The sequence below is a fragment of the Vicia villosa genome, linkage group LG1, assembly GCF_029867415.1.
Source record: "Vicia villosa cultivar HV-30 ecotype Madison, WI linkage group LG1, Vvil1.0, whole genome shotgun sequence".
NCBI classification, from domain to species: Eukaryota; Viridiplantae; Streptophyta; class Magnoliopsida; order Fabales; family Fabaceae; genus Vicia; species Vicia villosa.
Genome location: NC_081180.1, coordinates 69,322,347 through 69,347,422, shown reverse-complemented (window position 1 = coordinate 69,347,422; position 25,076 = coordinate 69,322,347). Strand labels below are relative to the sequence as shown.

The following is a 25,076-nucleotide window of genomic DNA, read 5'->3' as shown; positions in this document are numbered from 1 at the left end:
CAACCCCGATTTCACTCCGATTTTTGTTTTTTCAACCATGGAAGACACTGATTCAGTCTCGTTTACCAAAGTTTCACTTATCCAGTGTGAAAAATTATCCGGGACATCCAATTATAACATATGGGCTAGTTCGGTCAATATGTGGTTTGCAATCAAGAATTTGAAGATAACCTAACCACAAAAGTGGATGATGTTCTCGCTGCCAAACTCGCCAAATGGAAGAAAATTGATGCATCTATGTACATTGTGTTATGTTTTTTCTATAGCACCTAATCTCCAAGTGTATTACCAAGCCTTCTCCACCTTCTATGAGGTTTAGGAAAAGGCCAAGAAAAACTTCTCCAACGAATATCATAGTCTATACAGTGTCATCCTCCAACTCAACTCTATGAAATTAGGGAATGTGGATATGCAAGCATATATGAGTAAGCTTGATGCCTTGAAAGCAAATTTCAGAATCCTAATACCCTTCACAATATATGCAACAACTCATGTTGAACAACGAAGTAAGTATTTCATGGTCATGTCACTTATCAGACTACCACCATAACTCGATTATGTGTGTGACCTGGTTTTATCAGGCTCTACTATTCCTAACTATGATGAAGTTAGTGAACAATTGTTGCACTTGGCTACACATCATGCTTTTGGACCGGTCTCCCCTCCATCTTTTGCTGCCCATGCACCAGGTGGTACTGGTGCTCTTACATCCATCGACAACAATCATAATAACATTCGAGGAGTTCATACAACTCCAAACCTCATCCCAAGGGTGACTATTGTAACCGGCTTGGACATGCTTTTGACTAATGTTGAAAGCTGCATGGCAGATCTCCGCGCCATGTGAATGCAACTCAACTTGATCACTCATACACTCTTTCGACATCACTTTCTCCGCAGTCGCAAATTCTTCACTCATTATCCATGCTCAGTTAAGTCATCCAGATCTTCCCAAACTACAAAAGTTGGTGTCATGTTTATCCAAGTTATCTAATTTACATTGTGAGTCGTATTAGTTAGGAAAACATATTGTAGTCATTTTCCTGATCTCGTCGATAAACAGGTTTCAAACCAAATTATCTAATTTACATTGGATATACTCATATGTCCTTCTATGAAAACATCTCAGGTCAAATCAAATTTTGAATAAATTTTTCAAACCGATCTAAATTAGGGGTGGCAAAACTGGCCGCCCGCCCCGCCTAAAGCCCGCCAAAAAACAAGCGGGGCGGGCATGCCCGCCAACTGAAATGGGCATAAAAATCATGTCCGTCCCGCCAAGATGGCGGGTTGGCGAGCGGCGGGCTTGCCCGCCTATATTTATTTATATATTTTTTATTTTTTTAATAGATTAATAGTTTTTTTAGCTTTTAATTAAATTTTTCACTTTTTTTTAAAACAATTTTTTATAAAAGCAACTTTTTAATAACTTTTACTTTAAAATATATTACATATATTTACAAATGAATGTGTAAAATAAACCATCAAGTAGTGGAAATATTAGAATTAACTAAAAAGAGTGAGTTTTGGAGGAGCAGCGGACTTTGGCAGGCGGCAGACTTTGGCGGGCAGACTAAGGCGGACGGCGGGTTTTGGCGGGGCGGATTTCGGCGACCGGCGGACCCCAAATCCCAACCCAACCCGCCATTTTTTGGCGGATGTGCGGGCTGACCCGGCGGATCACGGCCCATTTTGCCACCCCTAATCTAAATGAAATCAAACTGCATGCATATATTTAATACATATTTATTTTTTATTAGCATGATATATTATATTAATTTATTATTTATTAATATTTATTTTTTATACTATCATTTATTAGTTTAAATTATTTATTTGTTTTAAATTGTACTCATTTTATAATTTTATTTTTTAATATATTATGTATTATTTTTTTGGTTTATATATTACTTTAAATAATTTTGTTTTGTTAAAACCAGATCAATCTATACTACAAACACCCTGTTTTTTATTTAACTTGGCTTTTGTTTTTGTTTAATGCTCAATGATGCCATAACAAATAATGATATTTAAATGACTATTCAAGTAGCGAAATATATGTGAACATTGAATTGTTGTTTACAGTTTATCTCCATAATTTTTCCATAATTTTTTAAATGTCGAGTTTGTTATAATATGTTGGTTGATGGTTATGCTATAACAATCCCGCCTCCTTTAATTACAGTAACAGTAACAAGTTTTTCAATATTTGAATGACCAATGCTCATGCTAATAAGAGTTTGATTTTTAATAAATAATAATAATAATAATAATAATAATAATAATAAAAATTATTATTATTAAGTATTAAACCATTTAATATATGATTATGATCTTAAAATTTTTTGTGCTTATTTATTTTAAATATGAGAAGGGTGTTATAATTTATTTTATTTTAATATGATAAGTGTATCGTGCCATTTAATTATTTAATTTATGTGTTTAAATATTATATTGTTTAGTTTGAAGAGAAGACAACATCAAACGATAATATTGATGGAGAAGTTTGAGAAACTTGCTTGTGGATCAAAGAATTTAAATAATAAAATTTATTTAATTCTTATGTTTTAGATGGTCATAATTATATTATCAACTTTTAAATTATTTTATGCAAGTGATTAGGAATGAGAATAAATCATGTCAACTAATAAAGCTTTATGACTAAACCTACACAAACCTAGGTCATATCACACTTTTTTAAGCTTAAATACATTTGTAATCCCCAGGAGTTTGATGATTTTTAATTTTTAGTTCTCTCATTTAAAAACTAAAATTTTGATCTTCAACTTTATATTTTTTGAGTTTTAGATACGTGTTAAGTAATGATTATAATAAATATAGAAATTAATATTTTTAGATACATGTTAAATAACGATTATAAAATAAACTAGTGGGAAACCCGTGCGTCCGCACGAGTTTTGGTGTGGGTTGGACCGGGTTTATCAGATAAGTTTTTTATATCAAATTAAAATATAGAAGTTTTAATATTTAAACAAAAATATTAAATTGACAAAAAATAATTTAAAAATAATTTTTATTTATAGAATATGGTATAATATTAATAAGAAAATAATGTATCAAATATTAATAAGAAAATAATGTATCAACTATTGTTCTTAAAAACTATTAAACAACAATTGTGAAAAAAAGGAAAAAATTATTTTTGTAGGGTTGATAGAGTTGTAATAATAAAATAGTTTATGAAGTTTAATAAATTAGAGAAATAAATATCCAAAATCAGAATTAGTTGAAATCAATAAAAAAATAATTTTACATAAAAGTGCAAAAAGAGAATGATATAAAAGATTTTCTAAAAAGTAATACATTATCCATGCATTCACACATTATTAGTTTGTTACCTGTGCGTTCACACGTTACTGGGTGTGTTCCCATACGTTCACATGGATTTTAGTATGATCACTCGTGCGTTCACATGTTACAGGTGTGTTACCCGTGCGTTCACGCGTTACTGGTATGTTACCTGTGCGTTCACATGGATTTTGGTATGATTACCCGTGCGTTAACACATTAGGGATGTGTTACCCGTGCATTCACGCGTTACTGGTATGTTACCCGTGCGTCTGCACGGGTTTTGGTATGGGTTGGACCGGGTTTATCAGATACATTTAGTATTAAGTAAAAAAGTCGAATTTTTTTATATGAAATTGAAATATAGAAGTTATTATGTTTAAACAAAACTATTAAATTGATAAAAAAAAAGTTCAAAAGTAGTATTTATTTATAGAAAATGGTTTATTTATAGATCAAAAGTTATATTGTTCACACAGATTTTTATCTGGTTACCCGTACGTTCATACAGTACTGGTATGTTACCTGTGGGTTCACATTGGTTTTGACCTGATTACCCGTGTGTTCGCAACGCACGGGTACTGGTGTGGACCACGGATATGTCACCAGTTTGTCATGAAAATTCAAACAAATTAAAAAAATCAAAATATAATTGGAAAAAATAAAAAATATAGACGGAAAGAAAATTGTATACCTTTTTAAAAACTTCTATCGTTAAGAGAAAAGAAAAACAATTCTAAAAAATAGAAAAAAAAATTATTTTAAAATTAATAGATTTGTAATAATAAAAAGATTGGTAAAGTTTAATAAATGAGACAAATAAATATTTAAAATTAAAATTAATTGAAAATCAATAAAAACATAATTTCACATGGTACTGGTGTATTACATGTGCATTCACACGAATTTTGGTTTGGTTACCCGTGCGTCCCACGAGTATAAATTTGGACCGCGTATTGTCACTTATTTGTCCTAATGCAATAGATATAGTGATTTGATATGCGAATATAATGTTAAAGTAATAAGAAAGTGGGATGAAACTGTCTTAAAAAGTAAAGTGGACGTTTTAATGAAAAACAGAGAAATTGTTCTAACCGAAGTTTATAAATAATTATGAAAATACAAAAGTATAGTGCAATGTATTATTTTTTTTAAGATATAGTGCAATGTATATTTGAGAAGTGACTTTGTAGTAAATTTCATATCTCATAAGCTAGAGTTAGATGTGAGGATGTTTTAAAGAGTTACTAAAATTGTGTCACGTTATTTCAAAGAAATAGATTTTGAAAAAGGTTTTTTTATGTTTTAATGGTTTATACCTAAGAGAAATAAAAGTGTCATATTAAAGAATTAAATCTAATTGTATGTAAAATAATGTATGAGCGTTTCTGTTAATCATGTGTAAAAGTAATCTTGTTGTATTGTTATGATACTACCTGTGTAACAATTATAGAGCAAAATATATGTAAACACATTCAAGAATACAAAGCCATAACATACTGATCATTATTTCTTAGGATGTTTCACTTTGGATGAGCAGGGTTTTGGTGTGAGAAATTCGGTAGTAGACATGTCATCAAACAGTTTGTAACATCAAGCCTCTTAGAGCTATTTCTCGATCCCCTCAAATCAAATCTTTCCCTCAAACTCTTCTCTACAGCCGTAAAAAAACCATCTATTCAAACCAATTTCATCTTTCTCATATGTAGGTGATGCCAAAATCATACAAAACCAAAAATCAAATTATAACCCTAATGTGAAACTTGAAAACAACAACATTAACATCAAAACATGAATACAAAACCCAAAATCGAATTAAACGCTACCGTGAAACTTACTTCCTTGTCTTTAACAATAAGTTCAAAATGCTCCTTTGCAGCGGACAAAACCTTCCACCTGTGATGCATTTTCACAACAATCTTACATAGCTCTTTGGTTTCATTGATGTCCTTGATAAGCTCAAAGGGTCGGGCCATGTCGAACAATCTTCGTCAGGAAGAAGCTGCAAAATGAGGGAAATGGGAAACCCTAAAAGCAAAATGAAAATGAGTTAAAAGAAGAGTGAGGAGGTCGTGAGAAGAGAGATAAAGCAAAGGAAGAGTGAAGAGGTCGTGAGAAGGTTGAGGAGGAGGAAGAAGAATATGAAGAAAGAAGATGATTAGGAATGAGAATAAATCATGTCAACTAATAAAGCTTTATGACTAAACCTACACAAACCTAGGTCATATCACACTTTTTTAAGCTTAAATACATTTGTGATCCCCGTGAGTTTGATGATTTTTAATTTTTAGTTCTCTCATTTTAAAAACTAAAATTTTGATCTTCAACTTTACATTTCTTGAGTTTTAGATACGTGTTAAGTAATGATTATAATAAATATAGAAATTAATGATTTTAGATACATGCAGGGGCGGAGCCAGGATCAAAATCCAGGGGATTCCCGTAATGAAAATAAAATATACAAAAAGTATGAAAAAAATTAATGACATAAAATATGATAATATTACTTAATAAAAATGTATTAGTATTTCAATTACAACTCAAAAATAGAAAACATTCTAGTCTAATCGTAAATGCATTCTTCTCTTGTTCATTCCTTGGAAACGTTTGATGATATCCATATCATCGATTGTATTAAACACCTCTTTCTCCACAAATGTCACTAAGCAATCATTTAGCCATGGATTAGCCATTCTACTTCTCAACTCATTCTTAACATATTTCATCCCCGAGAATACTCGCTCAACACTTGTAGTGGCCACAGGTAAGGACAAAACTAGTTTGACAAGTGTGTACACAAACCTAAATGTCTTATGCTTCTTTGTTCGAACAAGAGTCCTACAAAGTTCCGAGATGCCAGTCAAATTGGAAAAGTGATCGTCCATCTTGACACTCTCAATATAAGTCTCCAATTCACTAGACAATTCCTTATCAGTAAGATCCTCAAAGTCATTTGGGTACAATCTGGCCAATCTCACAAGTGATTTAATATCAAATGATTCAAATGAATAACAAGGACTCAAGCAAGCAACACAATTGATCAACTCAATATTTTCAGGTGTAAACCGATCATTCAACTCTTTCAATACCACATCTATGACATGTAAGAAGCAATCATGCTTGAAATAATGAAAATTTGTAACAAAAGGAGCAAGTCGTTTGGATTTCTTATCTTTTACATACCGGGACTCCATGTCAGGCACATCAATTTCAACATTTCCACAAGAAGCCACAACTTGCTCATAAAGTGTTTCCCATCCATCATCTCTAAATTCTTGCAACTTTTTCTTGCATATTTGGACAAGTTCCATGGCATGCACAATATCTTGATCCCCCTTTTGTAATGATTGTGACAAATTATTTGTCAAAGATAAAATCTCAACCATTAAGTGCAACATAAACACAAAACTAAAAGTTTGCATAACAAGTAACAAACTTTTTGGTTCACCCTTATAATGACTATCATTTTTCAAATCTTCGAACACTTCAATAATATGAGTAAACAAATCAACCAACCTATTAAGAGTTCGAAAGTGAGATCCCCAACGTGTATCACCCGCTCTTGCAATGGACAACTCTTGATTTAAACCAATACCAGTTTCCACCAATTCTTTTTCAATTAGATTTGCAAAATGAGCAACTTGTTTATTCCGAAGTAGAGCTTGTCTTTTGTTAGATGATCGTAAGAAAGTGAAAATACGAGACACTTCACAAAAAAACCAATCAACATCTTCATGCTTTCTCGCCATTGAAACAAGAGCCAATTGAAGTTGATGATCAAAACAATGAACATAATAGGCTTGCGGATTTTGCTTTTGAATCAAAGTCTTCAAACCTCCAAATTGACCACGCATATTACTTGCTCCATCATACCCTTGACCTCGAATTTTAGATATACACAACCCAAACCCCGACAACAAACATTCAAGATCCCCTTTAAGCGATATCGCACTTGTATCTTCAACATGAACAATGCCGATAAATCTTTCTACAACAAACCCTCTAACATCAACAAACCGCACTACAACATCCATTTGTTCTTTACCAGAGCAATCACCAGATTCATCAACAAGAACACAAAAGAATCCATCTCCAATTTCTCCAACTATCTTCTTAATAGTTTCAACCGCACATGCATTTGCAAGTTCTTTTTGAATAATAGGAGAAGTCATCTTACAATTTCCCCCACCACTTGTTATTGCTGCAGCTATTTTCTCACTATTTCTTCCTAAGGCTTCTACAAATTCTAGGAAATGACTCTTATAAATAGAATTTTCACCCTCATTATGTGCCCTAAATGCCAATCCGCCTCTAACAAGATATTTAACAGCCTCAAGTGATGCTTTTAAACGAACAAGATAATCTACTTCTTCTTTTGAGCTATATTTTGCATACGAAAACTCAATACTCTGCTTTTTCTTCATAAGATCCTCACATGCTTTCACACACTTTTTATGATGACTATTTGGTTTCTCACCAACATGTTTATCCAACTTATGCTTTAGATTCCAACCTTTAAAACCAGTCACCACAAATGCAGAATTACTAGTACCATTGTAACACACATAACAAGGCAAACAAAAAACAACATCTTTTTCTACACTATATTCCAACCAGTCATACTCTTCATGCCAACTATATTGAAAAGAACGTTCCCTTCCCTCAATATTTGTGGATTCATATTCAATTAATTTAATTTTACATGGCCCATTCACAAGGTAAGATCTTCTTGCCTCATCTTGATCATTTGGATGATACTCAAGAATTTGACTTCTTTTTCCAAGATCCGTCTCCAAATAAGCACCTTTTTTAAACACCTTATATGAAGAATTAGGTTCTAGTTGTACGTCATTTGAAGAGGGGACCGGAGAAGGTTCTTCGGGATGCCCATTTGAAGGAGCAAGCTTCTTTGGCTCTGGAAATCTCGGTTCGGGTGTAAAGTATTTGAGCAACATTCTACAATCACAATCAAAATCCAATTAATTTTACAATACAAAATTTCAAATCAAAATTATAATTAGAAGTTACAAGGTTTGGACTTTGGATTCAATAAATTCCCATAAGAGATAAAAAGAACAAAAAATGGAAGTTATTATTAACATAATAGAGAAACTTGAAAAGCTTGTTATTTACATAATAGAGAATCAAGTAGAATTATGGAAGTTGTTATTTACCTAAGCTAAATTGAAAATTTGGAAAGAAAAAAAAAAAAGAACTTACTGTGTGAAAGAGAAAGCTGCGCGGCTGGTGTTAGGAAGTAAGAAGTGAGCTTGGTGTTGCTTTTACTAAACCTAATTCTAATAAAAAAAGGGTTAAAAGGGAGGGTAAATGGGTAAAATAATTTAAAAATGAAGGGTATTCCAGGGAATACCCTATACCCCTCTACATCCGCCCCTGGATACATGTTAAGTAACGATTATAAAATAAATATAACTAAAATGGAGAATAAATCATGCCAAAAATTTTGATCCTTCAACTTTGCAAATATGGTTTATTTAATTCTTGTTTTAGGTGGTCATAATCATATTATCAAATTTTAAATTAAGTAAATAATAATATTATAAATTGTGTAAGTTCTTTCCAACACACATGCATATATGTTGAATTGTTTATTTAATATTATATATAAACACTTAACGTTTTTATAGAGAAAACGATGTGGGACTAGAAGCCACCCTTTACCCGTCCAAAACACCAAACAACATTAGATATCATGCTAAAGTGTTGGGTCTGCATCTAGGTACTTCTTAATTTGGTGTTTGCGCTGCTTTCTGTGGCCTTCCTGAAGTCCATAAATTCTAGAACCAAGCAACCTTATACTGATTGTTTTGACAAATGTTACCAAAGTTGTGTATTCTGCATCTAGGTACTTGCAAAAATAACACAAACACATAAAGTGCTTAAAGCGTATTAGGTTGTATGAGAACAATATACAAACAGTTTGTATGCATTTTGTAAAAAAGATAGAGAGAAGATTTTCCATTCAAAGATTTTCCATTCTCCAATTCACTTTGCAATTTCTTTCCGAAAAATTCAGCATCCACTTTCCAATTTCTTTCCAATTTAGTATTCACTTTCCAATTCCATTTTCATTGATTGATGGGATGTTGAATTTGAATGTTGTTCCGATGATGCAAGGAAGGTTTTGCTGCAGTTTTTGGAAATGGATTATCAACAACATGTGTAGTTAATTTAAATTCCACATCATTTTGTATTCAAATAATATTGGTGTTTCAGAGATGCATCTCCGAAACCCTCCGATATATCCCAATGTAAACTCTTGGATATGTGTATCCGCCTGCCTTCTTTGCGCTTGTACCATACAATATTCTGTAACTATGGAAGATAAGGATGCATAAGAGATGACCCACATGACAGTCATCCAGCGTATAAAGAAATGGCGTCAAAAGATCGTATTTGGAAGTAACCATCGTATAGGAAGAAGCTAATGTCTTTTGCGCTTTAAGGTGGCAAGAATGTTTTTGGGCGGTACTAAGCTCAAAGTCATGTCAGAAACACATGTCTTCTGATCTGGAAGAAGCCAACATGCAATCGGATGACCGACCAACTTTTGACTTAGATCATGGTTGTGTAAACCACATAACACATTAAATCTTCATTTGTTATTTGCCAAATGATAACCACGCAACTTAAACGAGCATTCACATTTTCTTGAACCGGTGTCGTCGCGTTTCAATTTTTGGATACGATGGATATATTTTCCACTTCTTTCGCATGTCAAAGTCACAAATGCATTTCTTCTAGACGTACCATTATCGGACCTTCCAATCACAACACCAAATCCTAGTTTAATTGCCTCTGTGTGAATCCAATGCAACATGTCGGAAATGTACTTCCGGTTTTTCAATTGTAAACCAGAAATATATCTCCGGCTATCTCGTGACCTATTTTTAAATTCAAAACAGCATAATGTATGGAATGTGGATTGAATAGAATAAAATTTACCTTAAATTCCACTTCCTTGAGCTCCTTTTGATATGATGAACCACAAAAATGAAGATTTTAAGTGAAAAAATGGATAAAGTAGGGAAGGATTTTTGAGAGGGTTAATGGAAAGTTTAAGAAATGATATGATCGTAAGGCGACCATGCTGGTTACTGTTTTGGGCTATATATAGTTGACATAATACCGAAAGTATACTTTCGATTAAATATAAAATTACAAGGTGGTGGAATTTCCCGCTCTACTAACAGGGGATATATTTTCAAAATAGTTTTTTTACATTTTGAGGGGTCAAACCTAATTTAGCCTATTTGTTAGGGATGACGACGGGTCGGGTCGGGTGCGGGTTTTACACTACCCAAACTCGCACCCGAAATTGGCACTCGAACTCGAACTTAAACCCAAAGGTTGTTCAAGTAAAAAAATAACACCAACACCCACACCCGTCAGATTCGGGTTTTTTCACACAAACCCTCGGTAAAATACATAAAATACAATTTTCCTACATTTTTTCTACAACTTTTCAATATATATATATATATATATATATATGAGGGATATTCTTACTCCAGGAGTAAGTTATCAAGACTTACTCTTCATCATGACCATTGATTCTTCTCAATCTAATGGTTAAAATTAATGAGTATTATTTTTCTCTCTCAACATTTAATTACTCATTAATTTTAACCATTAGATTGAAAAAGAATCAATGGTGATGATCAGGAGTAAGTCTTGATAACTTACTCCTAGAGTAAGAATATGTCTCCTCGTGTATATATATATATATATATATATATATATATATATATATATATATATATATATATGAGGAGGGATATATTTACTCCAGGAGTAAGTTATCAAGACTTACTCCTCATCATGACCATTGATTTTTTTTAATCCAATGGTTAAAATTAATAAGTAATTAAATGTGGAGAGAGAAAAATAATACTCATTAATTTTAACCATTAGATTGAGAAGAATCAATGGTCATGATGAGGAGTAAGTCTTGATAACTTACTCTTGGAGTAAGAATATCCCTCCTCTCTCTCTCTCTCTATATATATATATATATATATATATGGAACATATCAAGTGAAAGCATTTTATAATGAGAGATGAGAGTAGGGGTGGAAATAGGCTAGGCTAGGCTTTATAAGGCCTGGGCCCGACCTTCGATAAACTTGAAGGGCCTGAGTCTGGCCTGTGGCCTATAATAGGCTCTCTTTGTTTGGTCTGGCCTGACCTTTTTAAAAGCCTGGCCTGGCCTCAAAGGCTACTTAAAAGTCTATTTTTCATTATGGTTTTCAATTAATTCATATTATTTAAGAAACCTTATAAGTCCTCCTATATAAACATATATAGGCCCACCTATTTAGCCTTTGTTCTAATATATATGCATATATAGGCTTGCATATTTAGCCTTTTTTTCTAATATACATGCAAATATAGCCGATCTATTTAGCCTATTTTTAATATACATGAAAATATAGGCGGCCTATAAGGCTTCATAGGCTTTTTTAATAGTCTAAGTCTGGCCTATTTTATTAAAAAGGCTTTTAAAAAAGCCTAAGCCTGGCCTTTTTGTTAAATAAGTCTGGCCTGGCCTGGCCTTGTATAGGCTAGGCCATAGGCCTCTATAGGCCGACCTGGCCTATTCCCACCCCTAGATGAGAGGAACAAATATCAACCATTGAATTCATCAAGATTGATAATGTATTCTCTCTCTTGATGAATTCAATGGTTGATATTTGTTCCTCTCATCTCTCATTATTATATATATATATATATATATATATAAATATATATATACTCATAAAAAATTTAATTATTTTTTGATAAATTTCATATTAATAATTACTAAAATTATAACCAATACACAACACTTATGATTACTTAAAAAATAAATATTTTAATAATTATTCAACAAAAATTAAAAAAAAAAAAAAAGAGATCAAGTAAGAATAAAATTATTTACTACTTTATTCATATTTTAATATATATTTTGAATTACATAATTTTTTAAAATAATAAATAAAACTCACAAATATAAAATTACTTTATTAATTAATTATGATAAAAAAATCATTTTTCATTTAGTTTAAAAAAATTACAAAAAGATTTTGTCTAAATTTTATATAATTCAAAATTTACTTATGAAATTTAATAATAATATTTTTCATTTATATAAGTTAGTAAAATAATTTTTAACTTTAAAATTGTTTTGAAAATTTTTTTATAAAATAAATTTTTTAACTATAAAATTGTTTTTGGAAAATTAATTTAGAAAAATATTTTTTTATGTATCATAAAAAAAAAATAGTAAATAAATATCTGTATTCTTATTATTTTTATTATTATTGTTAATTTTATATATAAAAATAAGATGTTGATTTAAATATTTATTAGGTTAATATTATTATTATATCTTGATTATAATGATATATATTTAATAATATATTTTAATTAATACAATTAATTATACTATTAATTATATTGATTCATCTTAATTTTAATTTTTTAATAATTATTGAGTTTTTTCGGATATGTATATCCAAAAAATTTCAAGACTAAAAATTGGAATATTTCGGATATGTATCTCCGAAGACATTCCTTTCGGAAAAAAAATGTATTTTCGAAAGTACATCTCAGAAGTCACTGAAAAAAAAAGTGTGTTCGAATATGCACTTCTAAAATAATCCTTTTTTCAAAAAAAATAAATAATAATAATTCGGAGATGCACTTCAGATATATAGAGACATTTAAAGAATTTCGCTACGGGTTCTTAAGAAGGTAGAGGGTGGATAAAGAAATGGTGAAAAAAAGAACAGCATTCTAATCTCAAGCCCAATCCACTCTCGTTTGAAGTGGCCCATGATTCGCCAAAAACACTCTGCCGCTTACCTTGCATCAGAAACAAATTTGAATCTTCTTCAAAGAAAATAAACAAGTTTGAACCGCACTGACCTCAACTGGCCGGAAAAAGCAAAAGCTAACCGGAAAACGCTGACGGAGTCGGTTATCCGCGTCCAGAAACAGTGAGAAAGTACAGGTTTTCCTTTTTTAACCTTTTCCGATTTTCCTTCCCCTCTCCAAAGAGACGCAATTGAATACAGACATGATATTCACACTTCGTTATTGTAGCTTGCTATTTATTTTTACCATGGAGTTGAAATGCATAACAATTATCATTATTGTGTTAAAATCTAACTCTACAAGTAGGTATTTGCAACGATAAATCAAAAACACTAGGGTTTCTGAAGTTTACCATGCTATATCTTTCAGGTTGCTACATTATTGCACGTATAACTTTGGGGAAAAATAATCTACTAGTGAGAAAATTGAATTAATCACTACAAATAAAGTGTTTTTTAAAGAATGGAGAAAAGTCCTGTACCTGATTCCAATGCATCATCAACAACTTCTACACCAATTGGATCCAGGTTCTCCACTTTGAACAAGTCCTTCAAGGTTGCTCTGCGTTCCATGCTAACTACATCTTCAAAGGAGGTGGATTCCGTCACTCTTTCTTCTTTTATCATGTTGTCAATAGAAATATTGAGCTTAGACTGAATATCTGATTATCATTCTAATTCTATGTTTTTAAGGTAGTAGATTGAGCAGAACTTAGGTGGTTTACTTTGGACATGTAGAGAGAAGACCTGTAGATTTTGTGATAAGGAGAGTAGACCAGATGGAGAGACATTAAACAACTAGAGGAAGAGAAAGACGTAGAAATACTATAAGAGAGAAATATCTCGAGATTAATGATTTGGATTGAAGGATGGTCCTTGATAAAACATTTTGGCAAAAGTTGATCCTTATAGCCGCCCCCACTATGGTTGTTTTTTTTGTTGTTGTAGATAGAAATAGAACTTATAAGATACTTTGTAAATTAGTATTTGATATAATAGAAATGCCAACAATTTAAATCACTTGAAATGGATTAATTTCTGATTTATGTAACTAGGAGTTCAAATTTGATTCTTATGCACCGAGTAGATAACCATGATGCAGTTACACCGGCTTTATAGGAGGAAGTAATGGTTTTATTGTCTTTCACCATATTTGACTATTTCATGGATTTAGTTTGACTTCTCAATTACAAGTCTGTAGATATGTTTATATTTTGCATTTTATAAAATAGACACTTTCTCATTTAATTTAAGCCTTCAAATGGATGTATTTTGATGGGTGTTTCTGTATTGATTTTTAAAGGAATTTGTTAAAGAATTTCCAAGTTTTACCAAAGCTGAAAAAGATTATCTTCATCGCCTATATCTTCAGGTATGATCTCTTGATATCTATGCTTTCAAATTAGAAATATATTTCTGAATGTTTCATAGAGTTTTCGCCAAAAATAAAAATGTATATGGCAATGACATTGACCTAGGTGTAGATGCTCATTTTTTCACTCTACATGCAAATTAAGTCAAATGAGAAAGGCATTAGCTGTGTTTACTAAGAAACTGTTAGAATTTGTTAAAACAATTGAAATGGATAAGATGAGAGAAATATTCATAGTATTTCTTGATTAGAGTGATACAGAAAGCTTGCTATATAAAGGCAAGCAAAAGGAACAAATACTGACAAAGGTACTAACAGCTAGAGCCAGCTCAGCAGTAGTAGTGGAACATGTCCTCCACTACTCTGCCCACTATTCTATTGACACACACAATAGAAAATTATTTAACCACTACTCTATTACTACTCTATTACTACTCTATTAGTCCCCCTTAGAAGCTGTAGGGGGTTGCTTTAAAGTGATTTTGTCTAACACACATAACTTGGAACGTAGAGGTACAAACTTGGCAGCAGATAAGGGCTTGGTAAGGATGTCAGCCCACTGGTCTTGAGCTGGAACATGAGCAACAGAAAGATGTTTACTGAGAACTTTCTCCCTTAGAAAGAATATATCTAGCTCCATATGTTTGGTTCTGTTGTGGAGAATGGGGTTATGAGCAAGTGTGACTGTGCTCAAGTTGTCACATAGAATCTTAGGCACCTGGATAGGACAGTGAAGTTCCTGAAGTAGAGACTGTATCCAGATAAGTTCAGCAGCCAATTGAGCCATACTGCGGTATTCAGCTTCAGCACTAGACCTGGCTACAAGCTGCTGCTTCTTGGACCACCATGATACAACATTAGGACCAAGATAGATGCATGCCCCTGAAGTAGACCTTCTGTCATCAGGATCTGATGCCCAATCTGCATCACAGAATCCTAAAAGCTGCATAGGCTGATGAACAGGAGCAGGCTGAATAAGTAAGCCATGACACAGTGTACCACTCAAATACCTTAAAATCCTTTTGACTGCCTTCCAGTGATCTTCTAAGGGATTTGATAAAAACTGACACACCTTGTTAACAGAGAAAGAAATTTCAGGTCTAGTTAGGGTTGCATATTGCAATGCACCAACAACAGATCTAAAATGAGTGGGATCTTCAACATTTTCTGAGCCAACTTTAGATAGTTTGCTGCTGGAAATCATGGGAGTGGGCATGCCATTGGCATTGAGCATGTTCAGTTTGGTTAGGAGGTCAGAAATGTACTTGGTTTGGGACAGAAGTAAAGAACCATTTTGAAGATGAGAGACTTCAATACCAAGGAAATAGTCAAGCTGTCCCAATTGTTTTAAAGAGAATTTGTTGTTAAGATGGTTGATGAGAGAGTTAATGAAGGGAGCAGAGCTGCCTGTGATGATGATGTCATCAACATAGACCAAGATCATGACTTGAAGCTTGCCTTGATGCAATAGAAAGAGACTTGGGTCGCACTTGCTTGCATGAAAACCAAAATGAACAAGAGCACTCTTCAGTTTGTCAAACCAGGCCCTTGGGGCCTGTTTTAATCCATAAATGGCCTTGTTTAGTTTACACACTAGTGACTTGTCAGCAGCTTCAAAGCCAGGAGGCTGCTGCATAAACACCTCTTCTTCAAGTGTGCCATTGAGGAAAGCATTATTAATATCTATCTGCTGAATAGGCCACTTGTTGCTAACAGCAATGGTTAAAACAATTCTAACAGTCACAGGTTTGATAACAGGGGAGAAAGTCTCCTGGAAATCACTGCCAGCTCTTTGATGAAACCCCTTTGCCACCAATCTGGCCTTGTATTTATTGATAGATCCATCAGGGTTTTCCTTGGTTCTGAAAACCCACTTACAGCCAATAGGTTTCCTGGAAGTAGGAGCTTTTACCAATGTCCAGGTCTGATTTCTCATCAGTGCCTTGTATTCTTCTTGCATTGCCTGAAACCAATGGGGAGATGACAAAGCTTGACTAACAGAAGTTGGTTCCATGTGGGTTAAAAGGAGAGTAGGATTTAATCTAGGTTGAATGATACCTCTTTTGGCTCTGGTTTGCATAGGATGGATATTGTCAGGGTGAATGAAAGGTAAAGGTGAACCAGGAGGGCTGGAATTTGAGTGTGAGTTAGACTGTTCAGAAGGATCATTGGAAGAAGTAGGGGAAATGGTACTGGTTTCAGCAGGATCATGGAGGATAAGAGCAGGAGATATAGAGGGAGAGGAGGTAGGAATAGCAGTGAGAGGCTGTGGGATAGGATGTGGCACCTGCTGACTTGAAGAGGTGGAAAGTTCAGGGGAGGGAACAGCCATATGAGGGGAAGAAGAAGAACTAGAAGGAGAGCTGTGAAAGGCATCAGGATTATAGGAAGAGAGAGAGGGAGCATTGGATGAAGAGAGAGGAGGAGAAAACTGGCTAGCAGTAGCAGGAAAGGGAGGAATAGAAGAAGGGCAAGGAGGAATGGATGAGGGAACAGGAGAGGTAGAAGAGACTGAAAATAATGAGGAATAGGGAAACAGAGATTCATGAAAAATAACATCCTTAGAGATGTAGATATGACCATTGGAAGCTAAACATTTGTAACCTTTGTGAGAAGATGAATATCCTAGAAAAATACATTGTTGAGATCTAAAATCAAGCTTATGGGAATTGTAGGGACGCAGAAAAGGATAGCAAGCACAACCAAAAACCTTGAGAGTGGAATAGTCAGGAGGTTTGTTGAGTAGTTTAAAGTAGGGAGAGTTATTGTTAAGGGTAGGGCTGGGAATTCTGTTGATAAGGTAGGCTGCAGTAACAAAAGCATGGTCCCAATATTTTAAAGGAAGAGTGGACTGAGCTAAGAGAGTGAGACCAGTCTCAACAATGTGTCTATGTTTGCGTTCAACAAGACCATTTTGATGGTGGGTATGAGGACATGTGAATCTATGACCAATTCCTAAATCGGTTAGATATTTGGTGAGGGGTCTAAATTCCCCTCCTCCATCAGTTTGAACACACTTGATGGGACAATTAAACTGCAGCTCAACCATTTTCTTAAATTGAATAAATTGAAGCATAGTGTCAGACTTCAGTTTAAGGGGAAAGACCCAAACAAACCTAGAGAAAGCATCTACACATGTAAGAAAATAGGTGTAGCCACTTGAGGATATCATAGGAGCTGGACCCCAGAGATCACAGACAACCAGTTCAAAGGGATGGGTATAGACAGTGGTGGATAAAGAGGAAGGCAATCTGTGAGATTTGCCAACACAGCAGGCATGACACATATCTGTAGGAGGTTTTGAAGGGACAGTAAGATTGCAAAGTTTTAGGATTTCAACAAGGGCATGATGATTAGGATGACCTAATCTGGTATGCCACAGGACATAAGGATTTGTTGCTATAGCAGTAGGACTATTAGAATGAGATAAAGATAAATTAGTGCTAGCATTTGCAGAATTAAGAGAAGATTTGGAAAAGAGACTTGTAGTTTTATTAATAGAAGGATCATTACAAAGAAGTGTAGCATTAGGCATATAAATTGAAGGATTACAACTGCTTATAGCAGGAGAGCACATAAACCTATTGCTAGTACTACAAGAGTTAAGACTGGGACAAGGCTTTGACACTGGAGATGCAGCAGGATTAGGAAACTTATAGAGGCCATCATCTCCAACATGACCACTGAGCAGAACTTCAGAAGTAGCCTGAGATTTAACAACACAGAATTTAGAATGAAACTCAAAAAATACATTATTGTCTTGAGCAAATTTGCTCACACTCATGAGATTTTTGGTAATTTGTGGTACATGTAAGAGGTTCCTAAGGGTGAGAGATAAGTGAGGTTTGTGTGGTAGAGGAAAAGACATGGAACCAACAGAATTGATAGACAAACCTTGGCCATTTCCTATGAAGACTTGCTCGGTTCCAGGCACAGAAGAAGAATCAGACACATTTGAGGCCTCAGGAGTAACATGGTGAGAAGCCCCTGAGTCAGGATACCACCACTGATTGCTGTTGCTTGCTTCATTACTTGCAAAGAAAGCCTGTGGTGCTGTGGATCTAGGAGAAGCAGCTCTGAGAGAACCATGAGCAAATTGAGCAGGAAACATAGCACGGGGAGCCACATGAAATGGATTGAATGGAGCTCTTTGCTGAGGATAACCAGCACCACTTGAGTAACGATGATAACAAACTGAAGCATCATGTCCAGATCTGTGACAAATTTGACAAGATTGTTTGGCAAAACGTCCTCCACCACGACCAAAACGCCCACTGCTGCGACCAAAACGACCTCCACGAGAGCTATAGTTGTGATTATTAGCATTGGCAGTGACGTGACTCGTTCCCTGAGGAAAACCTTCAGTAGAAGTTTGAGCAGTAGTAACAGGTGAAGAAGACGACGCTGATTGAGTGAGATTCACAGTCACTGGCTCCGCAACAGCAGCTTTGCGATGTTTCTCAAGGCGCGACTCATGAGCAAGTAAAGACGACTCAAGTTCATCCAAGGAACTTAGCTCATCCTTACTGTTGACGGCGGCGACAATGGAGTCGTATTCCTCAGGAAGGGAATCAAGAACTATTTCGATTAGGTTACGTAGAGGGACAGGATCCCCAATCGAAACAAGAGACTCGCTAATCTCACGAGTACGCTTCAGAAGCTCCTCAATCGTGAGCGAACCTTTGGTGAGGCGACGAAGTTCAGAACGCAGCTGACGAGCTCGGGTGGAAAGAAGGGTGTCGAAGTAGCGGTGCACCTCTGTCCAGACTTGCCACGCGTGTTTACACTCAACAAGTTTAGGAAGAAGAGAATCAGAGATGGTGGAAAGAAGCCAGGTGCATATGAGAGCATCCTGTTGCTCCCACTCCAGAAAGGCACTATGAGATGCGGGATCTGAAGGAGAGGGAGAAGGAATCACCGGAACAGTGACGAACCTTTGGAGACGATGACCACGAACAACTCCATCTATTTGTTGTTTCCATTGTTTGAAGTTTTTGTCATCAAGTTTGACAGATATAAGGTGAGAAAGTTTCACTTGAGAGGAAAGAAAAAGGGACTCCATGGATCGAAAAGAAGCTCAAGATACCATGTTAGAATTTGTTAAAACAATTGAAATGGATAAGATGAGAGAAATATTCATAGTATTTCTTGATTAGAGTGATACAGAAAGCTTGCTATATAAAGGCAAGCAAAAGGAACAAATACTGACAAAGGTACTAACAGCTAGAGCCAGCTCAGCAGTAGTAGTGGAACATGTCCTCCACTACTCTGCCCACTATTCTATTGACACACACAATAGAAAATTATTTAACCACTACTCTATTACTACTCTATTACTACTCTATTAGAAACATCTATTTAGGTAAGAAATTAAAACTTTTTAAAGACATTTGTTGGTATCAAGCATCCGTCTTTTACAGGAACTAGTCATAAATCAGTTATCTCAAAAGTTTATTTTGTTGGGTAAAAACATAAGAATGGTTTTACACCTAACGTGTACCTCATACAAAATCCTTTTTGGGTTTAAGAATGGACAGTGCTCAAACCCATCTTTCATTTTGATGAAAAATTGAAAGAATTAAGGCAATATTTATATGAAATTGAAAATGATTTTTGAAGTGTTTGAGAAAAAACCCTGTTAGCCTATACTGATTTTCATATTTGTAAGATGACTAACAATGCACAATCATGTCTCTTAATTATTGGGATTGATACACCTACTTATTATTTGATTTCCTTTTATGCATCAAATCTTTCAGGCCATGGATTCTTTTCATGAAGCCTTTCAGGTATGTTTGTTATAACAACTGTTATTGTTATTTTGGTGATGTCAGATATAGAATCAATTCCACCTCTAATATAAACTCTCAATTGGTTTCCCTGCAATAGTTCAGGATGTTGTCTAAATATTACCATGGATGTTTTTCCTTTTAATTGTACCCAGTTCTTAAGCTTAAAGTCTGATGCTTATGCTTCACTATTTCAGATACTTAACATTAACCTTTGTCTTCTATGGTTTATGAGTTAGTAAACTAAATATGTGTTTGTTAGCATATATATACTTAGCATACATATATATACTTAGCATACATATATATACTTAAATATTCTGAATTCTAAATGCTATGTCAATTTTTACAGGAAGAATTTGAAGAAATCTGTCTCAAAATAAAGGTATAACTTAACTATGTTGTTGTTTTATTTATTCTAACATTTAAAAAAGGTAAATTGTAGAGTATCGTGTCTGTATTCTAGTTAGTGTTGTATGTCAAGTTCATCTTTTGTGTAGATGGGAGCTGTTCTTGATGCTGTAGAGGAAATTGTGGAAGAACAAGAACTGGATCCTTTGTTTTCAAAGAGGTATAGGTATTATTGGATTTTGTATTTGAAGTATCCAACTGTAGATTTTATCTTTAGTTAATATTTGAGATGGTTATATTAAAAAAAGAATTTTTAGTCTTTAAAGCAACAATTAGTGAAACTTAACTCTTAAAACTCGTGAAGCTCTCTCATTTTTTGTTTCATGGAGGTTTTCCTTCATACTTGGAGAATGATGACCAATGATGGTTGTTTTTAACACGAGATCTTTATTTGATTTGCTTCCCTTCATATTATTTACTGGTTATTCCTATTACAATATATTGATTTATTTTGAATTCATTAGAGAGACATTTATACAATTGCAGGAGTAACATAGTGGATACTGTTGAAAGTCTGTCTGTGGCAAAGAAGAACGAAATCCAACACTTAAAGCATATGGTGCAATTGGTATGTATACTACTCGAATGTATCAGCATCAAATCATGATAAAAGTTAACTAAAACAAATACTTAATTCATAGGTTGAAGCACTTAATACGATTTGAGACTTCTAACACCAAATTAATGGCCCATAATATCATTCATTTTTGTTCTTTTGAAGTTGAAGCAAACTACAGAGTAAATTTGGCTAGGCCAGAAAAAAATAACATTATGTTTGAAAAAAAGTTTTAAGTTTTGCTTAGGCCCTTAAAAATAGTGTTCATTTTCATTTTTGTACTCTAAACAATTGTATTCTATTTCTCTGATCATGTCGTTTTGTTAGGGAGAGGAAAATAATCAAAGGCTCCGCAACCGACTGCAAGTCCTTAAAGAAAACAGTCAACTTTTATCTGGTGTTTCACATGCTATTGAGAAGGTAGAAGCTTTCTTAATTTCCTTCTCTCAAATCATTCAATTGGTCAAAATGTTATAATTATTTATGTTCGTATTTTTTATTTCTTTTTAAGGGGATTCTTTCTTCTGACATAGTACTTCATTTTGTTAACAGTTCAAAATCATGAATTCAAATTATGGGGCCAACAGTAGTGATGAAATGCATGATGCATAACATTTCTAGCACAAGTACCTGTAAATTCACCCAGTTTCCTCTGCTGAGAGATCATCTCTTTAATGTTGTTGCAATGCTTCTGATGAAAATTGAAACATTTACCAGGCAATCTTAGCAAAGAATTGTCTCTGTATAGTATCGTTATTAGTGTTTCAGCTCTTTCTGTAATTTAAATACTCAACTTCTGTGAAAAGAAAAATTGCTTGTGATCCTCAATTCTTGTGAAAAGAAAAATAGTAATCTATACTATGCAGTTTGAGAATCAAATACAACTTTAAATTATATATGTTTGATATAATATTTACACTCTAAACAAACTAATTACAACCTAATTTAATATTTAAGATTCCATGTACTGTGGGGTTGGTGGGCTTGTGTTAGTCTTCTCCTGACCTGCAAAATATTTTTAGAAATGGTTATGCTAATAAATGTTCTAAGCGCATTGTTTAAAGAATCCATCATAAGAAATTTTGATTCGTACCATAAACCCCGCGCACTTCTATTTCTCTCCATTCTTGCACAAGGGCACAACAGCAACACATCAAATGAGAAAGAAAATCATCAACATAACCTCCCTGTCATTGAGTATTGAAACATTTATAGATACCAAAAAATTGCTAAAACAAGTCTCCATATAACTATAACATCATATAAAATAAAGATGATAACAGTACCGGAATATTCATCATCTTCCTAAGCTTTCTTCTTATGCAACAGGTATAGCAGCAACACGATAAAATCAATGAATATACCAGAAATTCATTACATACTTCTGCAGAAGCTGAAACAATAGAAAATAAAGTTAAAAACGCGAAACCTTAGAAATTTTCAAGTGTATCAAATGAATTAAAATGAAAGAATATTATATATATGAAAATATTTTCAATTTATAACTAACTTACATATAGGCCTGTTGGTTGCAACAGTAGCAATTTTCGAAAATGTTCCACATGGAAAGAAGAATGTTTTTATACCTTCAAATCAAAAGATCTACATATATTACAAAAGATGAAAATTAAGAAACAAAATATTTCTTTATTACTGACATAACTAAAAAAATTCAAATTAACAGAAGGAAAGCACATACAAAGACAAGGTTCAGAACAACAAGCAAGTAGATCAGTATGCCAATCTTCTTGCTGATATAAACTTCCAGTTGACAGCAAATTCTTTTCCGAAACTGAGGAGCTATTCGAGATCATACAAATGAAGCAAATAATTTAGTTCAATGTAAGTTTGTACCCGAAAAGATTAAAATTGTAAAAGCTTTAGATGATACTCATTTGACAACCAAAAAAAGTGCAAGGACAACAATTTGCATAACTATTATATCTTTTGGTCAAGTAGTTTTTCCTAAGTGAACTCAAAACACATGAAAGTTGAAGAAGATGGAAATAAACTACCTTGATGCTGAAAGAGTAGCTGTTTTTTTATGCTGTTTTTCAACAGAAGAATGGCCTTTGCTGTCGTTGACATCAAAATAATTTTGGTTCGTGTATTCTACTTTCTTGCCACTATTTTCAGGCGATAACTCATCTGGAAGAGAATAAGCAGCAAATGCTGTAACATCTAATAAGCGTTGAATGAACTCGCATTGATTTATATCCATATTTGCTTGTGAACATTGTAACTCTAGTTGAAGCTTTTCGTTTTCTTTTTTCAGTGCTTCGGTGAAAGAGAAGTTGGGGTAAGTACACGAAAGAGTTTTCTTCAATACTACAGTGTCCTCTTTTTCAGGTTCCGGTTTCAAAAATACAGTCTGCACCTTTTGCTCTTCATCATCAAATGTGTACTCACATTGATCCTTTTCAATAACTTCTAGTCTCTCCTAAATATTCCATAGAAGTATAAGATATTATTACAAAAGAAAATCTCAATCAATAGTATATCAAAGTCTATAAAAAAAAAGATACCTTAACTCGAACATTGACACGAGCATTATCGACTAAAGTAATGAGAGGAACAAGGCGCAAGTATCGATCAATTTCATTCTGAGCCTTTCTGAACTGATAAACAATGTTCCATCCCATAGCCAACAGATAAAGATAGCTGCGATCCTGACAACTATTGACCAAAACATAAGACCTTCTCAAAGCATCTTCCAGCTGTTCTAGAGGCTCTCGTGTTTCGGGATACTTCTTAAGCTCCGAGATCTTCAGCTGATCAAGCAAGTTCCCGATTAATCTAAGATGTTGCGCGAACTGTCTGCAATTCTTTTTATGCATCCGCGCTGTGTTCGCAGCTTTAACGATCATTCCAATCAACTTCACAGCATCTAAGCCGGTTAACTGAGCCACATTTGCAATCTCCCCAAAATGTTCCCATGAAGATGCCATGTTTTCGGAGATCTTGAGTTTTCAGAGACACTGCATTGAGATCAAGTAAATCTTAATAGTGTTAGTTTTGATTCTTCATTTTTGAACATAAGGTCATTTTTCTTAAATAATAGTAATAGTTTAACCAGTTCATGATTGATATTAATGAAGGTAATTTATGTTTTTATATAAGTAAAAGAAAAAGACAGTAACTATATTGTCGGTTAAGAAACTTTGTGGTCAAAAAGACAGAAAGAAAAAGTAATTAAATACTATACTGGTAAAAAGAAACACTGACATGCAACATAAAAAGAAAAACCAAAATAGGAAGAAAAAAAATAGAGTTTTGTTTAAGGTAATGAAATTGGTTTGATGGAAGAACATGTTAAGATGTTGTTGTTATGTGAGAAAGAAGGAATGTTACAAAGCAGAAAGGTCATATAGTATGAAATAAAGTTTCTTCTGGTAGCAGTTTCAGGTAGGTTGTTTTTGTCTGTGTGTTTGTGGAGAGAGTGAGTGGTGCCCCTCAACAACACATTGGTGTCCAGCTCCATCAAAATCTAGCTAATTATTGTCCTTTTTTAAGTTGATAATGTATTTCGAACAGATAAGAAGACTTAACAAAATTTTTGAGATTAGGATTTTCTGCATCAGAAATATATAACTGACAAGAATAATTTTTTAATCAAGAGGGTGAAACCCAAAAAATTTAAAAACCACTTGTTTTATTTTTATTTTAAAGCTTTTTAAAATGAAATTATGTTATATTTTCCCAACCAATATAGGCAACCGCTGCCTTGCTAGCATTTCATTTATCCAGTAGCAAGTAATTTG

General features: G+C 33.7%; 3 protein-coding genes across 6 annotated transcripts; 1 reads left to right on the top strand and 2 right to left on the bottom strand.

The window, feature by feature from the left end:
* Positions 1-5,867: 5,867 nt before the first annotated feature.
* On the bottom strand, positions 5,868-8,264 carry LOC131644919 (uncharacterized). Its single transcript, XM_058915539.1, has one exon. The coding sequence runs from the start codon at positions 8,262-8,264 to the stop codon at positions 5,868-5,870; it is 2,397 nt and encodes a 798-aa protein (XP_058771522.1).
* A 4,904-nt stretch (positions 8,265-13,168) lies between these two features.
* On the top strand, positions 13,169-22,143 carry LOC131640949 (uncharacterized). Of its 3 annotated transcripts, none has more exons than XM_058911302.1 (9): positions 13,169-13,324; positions 13,558-13,782; positions 14,491-14,559; positions 20,319-20,348; positions 20,701-20,733; positions 20,849-20,925; positions 21,246-21,327; positions 21,643-21,735; positions 21,868-22,143. In XM_058911302.1, exons 2-9 carry the CDS (start codon positions 13,651-13,653, stop codon positions 21,925-21,927), a joined length of 576 nt encoding a protein of 191 aa, XP_058767285.1. In that variant the 5' UTR covers positions 13,169-13,324; positions 13,558-13,650; the 3' UTR covers positions 21,928-22,143. The 3 variants fall into 3 exon arrangements, with proteins under 3 accessions (XP_058767285.1, XP_058767296.1, XP_058767292.1); XM_058911313.1 differs by having other exon boundaries at positions 13,170-13,324; positions 20,849-20,919; XM_058911309.1 differs by having other exon boundaries at positions 13,185-13,318.
* Positions 22,135-24,795, bottom strand: LOC131640935 (protein MID1-COMPLEMENTING ACTIVITY 1-like). 2 transcript variants are annotated; one of them, XM_058911293.1, is made up of 8 exons: positions 24,667-24,795; positions 23,841-24,293; positions 23,331-23,755; positions 23,015-23,115; positions 22,830-22,901; positions 22,602-22,708; positions 22,409-22,502; positions 22,135-22,320 (listed from the first exon to the last, which is right to left on the bottom strand). In XM_058911293.1, exons 2-8 carry the CDS (start codon positions 24,261-24,263, stop codon positions 22,268-22,270), a joined length of 1,275 nt encoding a protein of 424 aa, XP_058767276.1. In that variant the 5' UTR covers positions 24,264-24,293; positions 24,667-24,795; the 3' UTR covers positions 22,135-22,267. The 2 variants fall into 2 exon arrangements, with proteins under 2 accessions (XP_058767276.1, XP_058767272.1); XM_058911289.1 differs by lacking the exon at positions 24,667-24,795 and having other exon boundaries at positions 23,841-24,603.
* Positions 24,796-25,076: the final 281 nt, after the last annotated feature.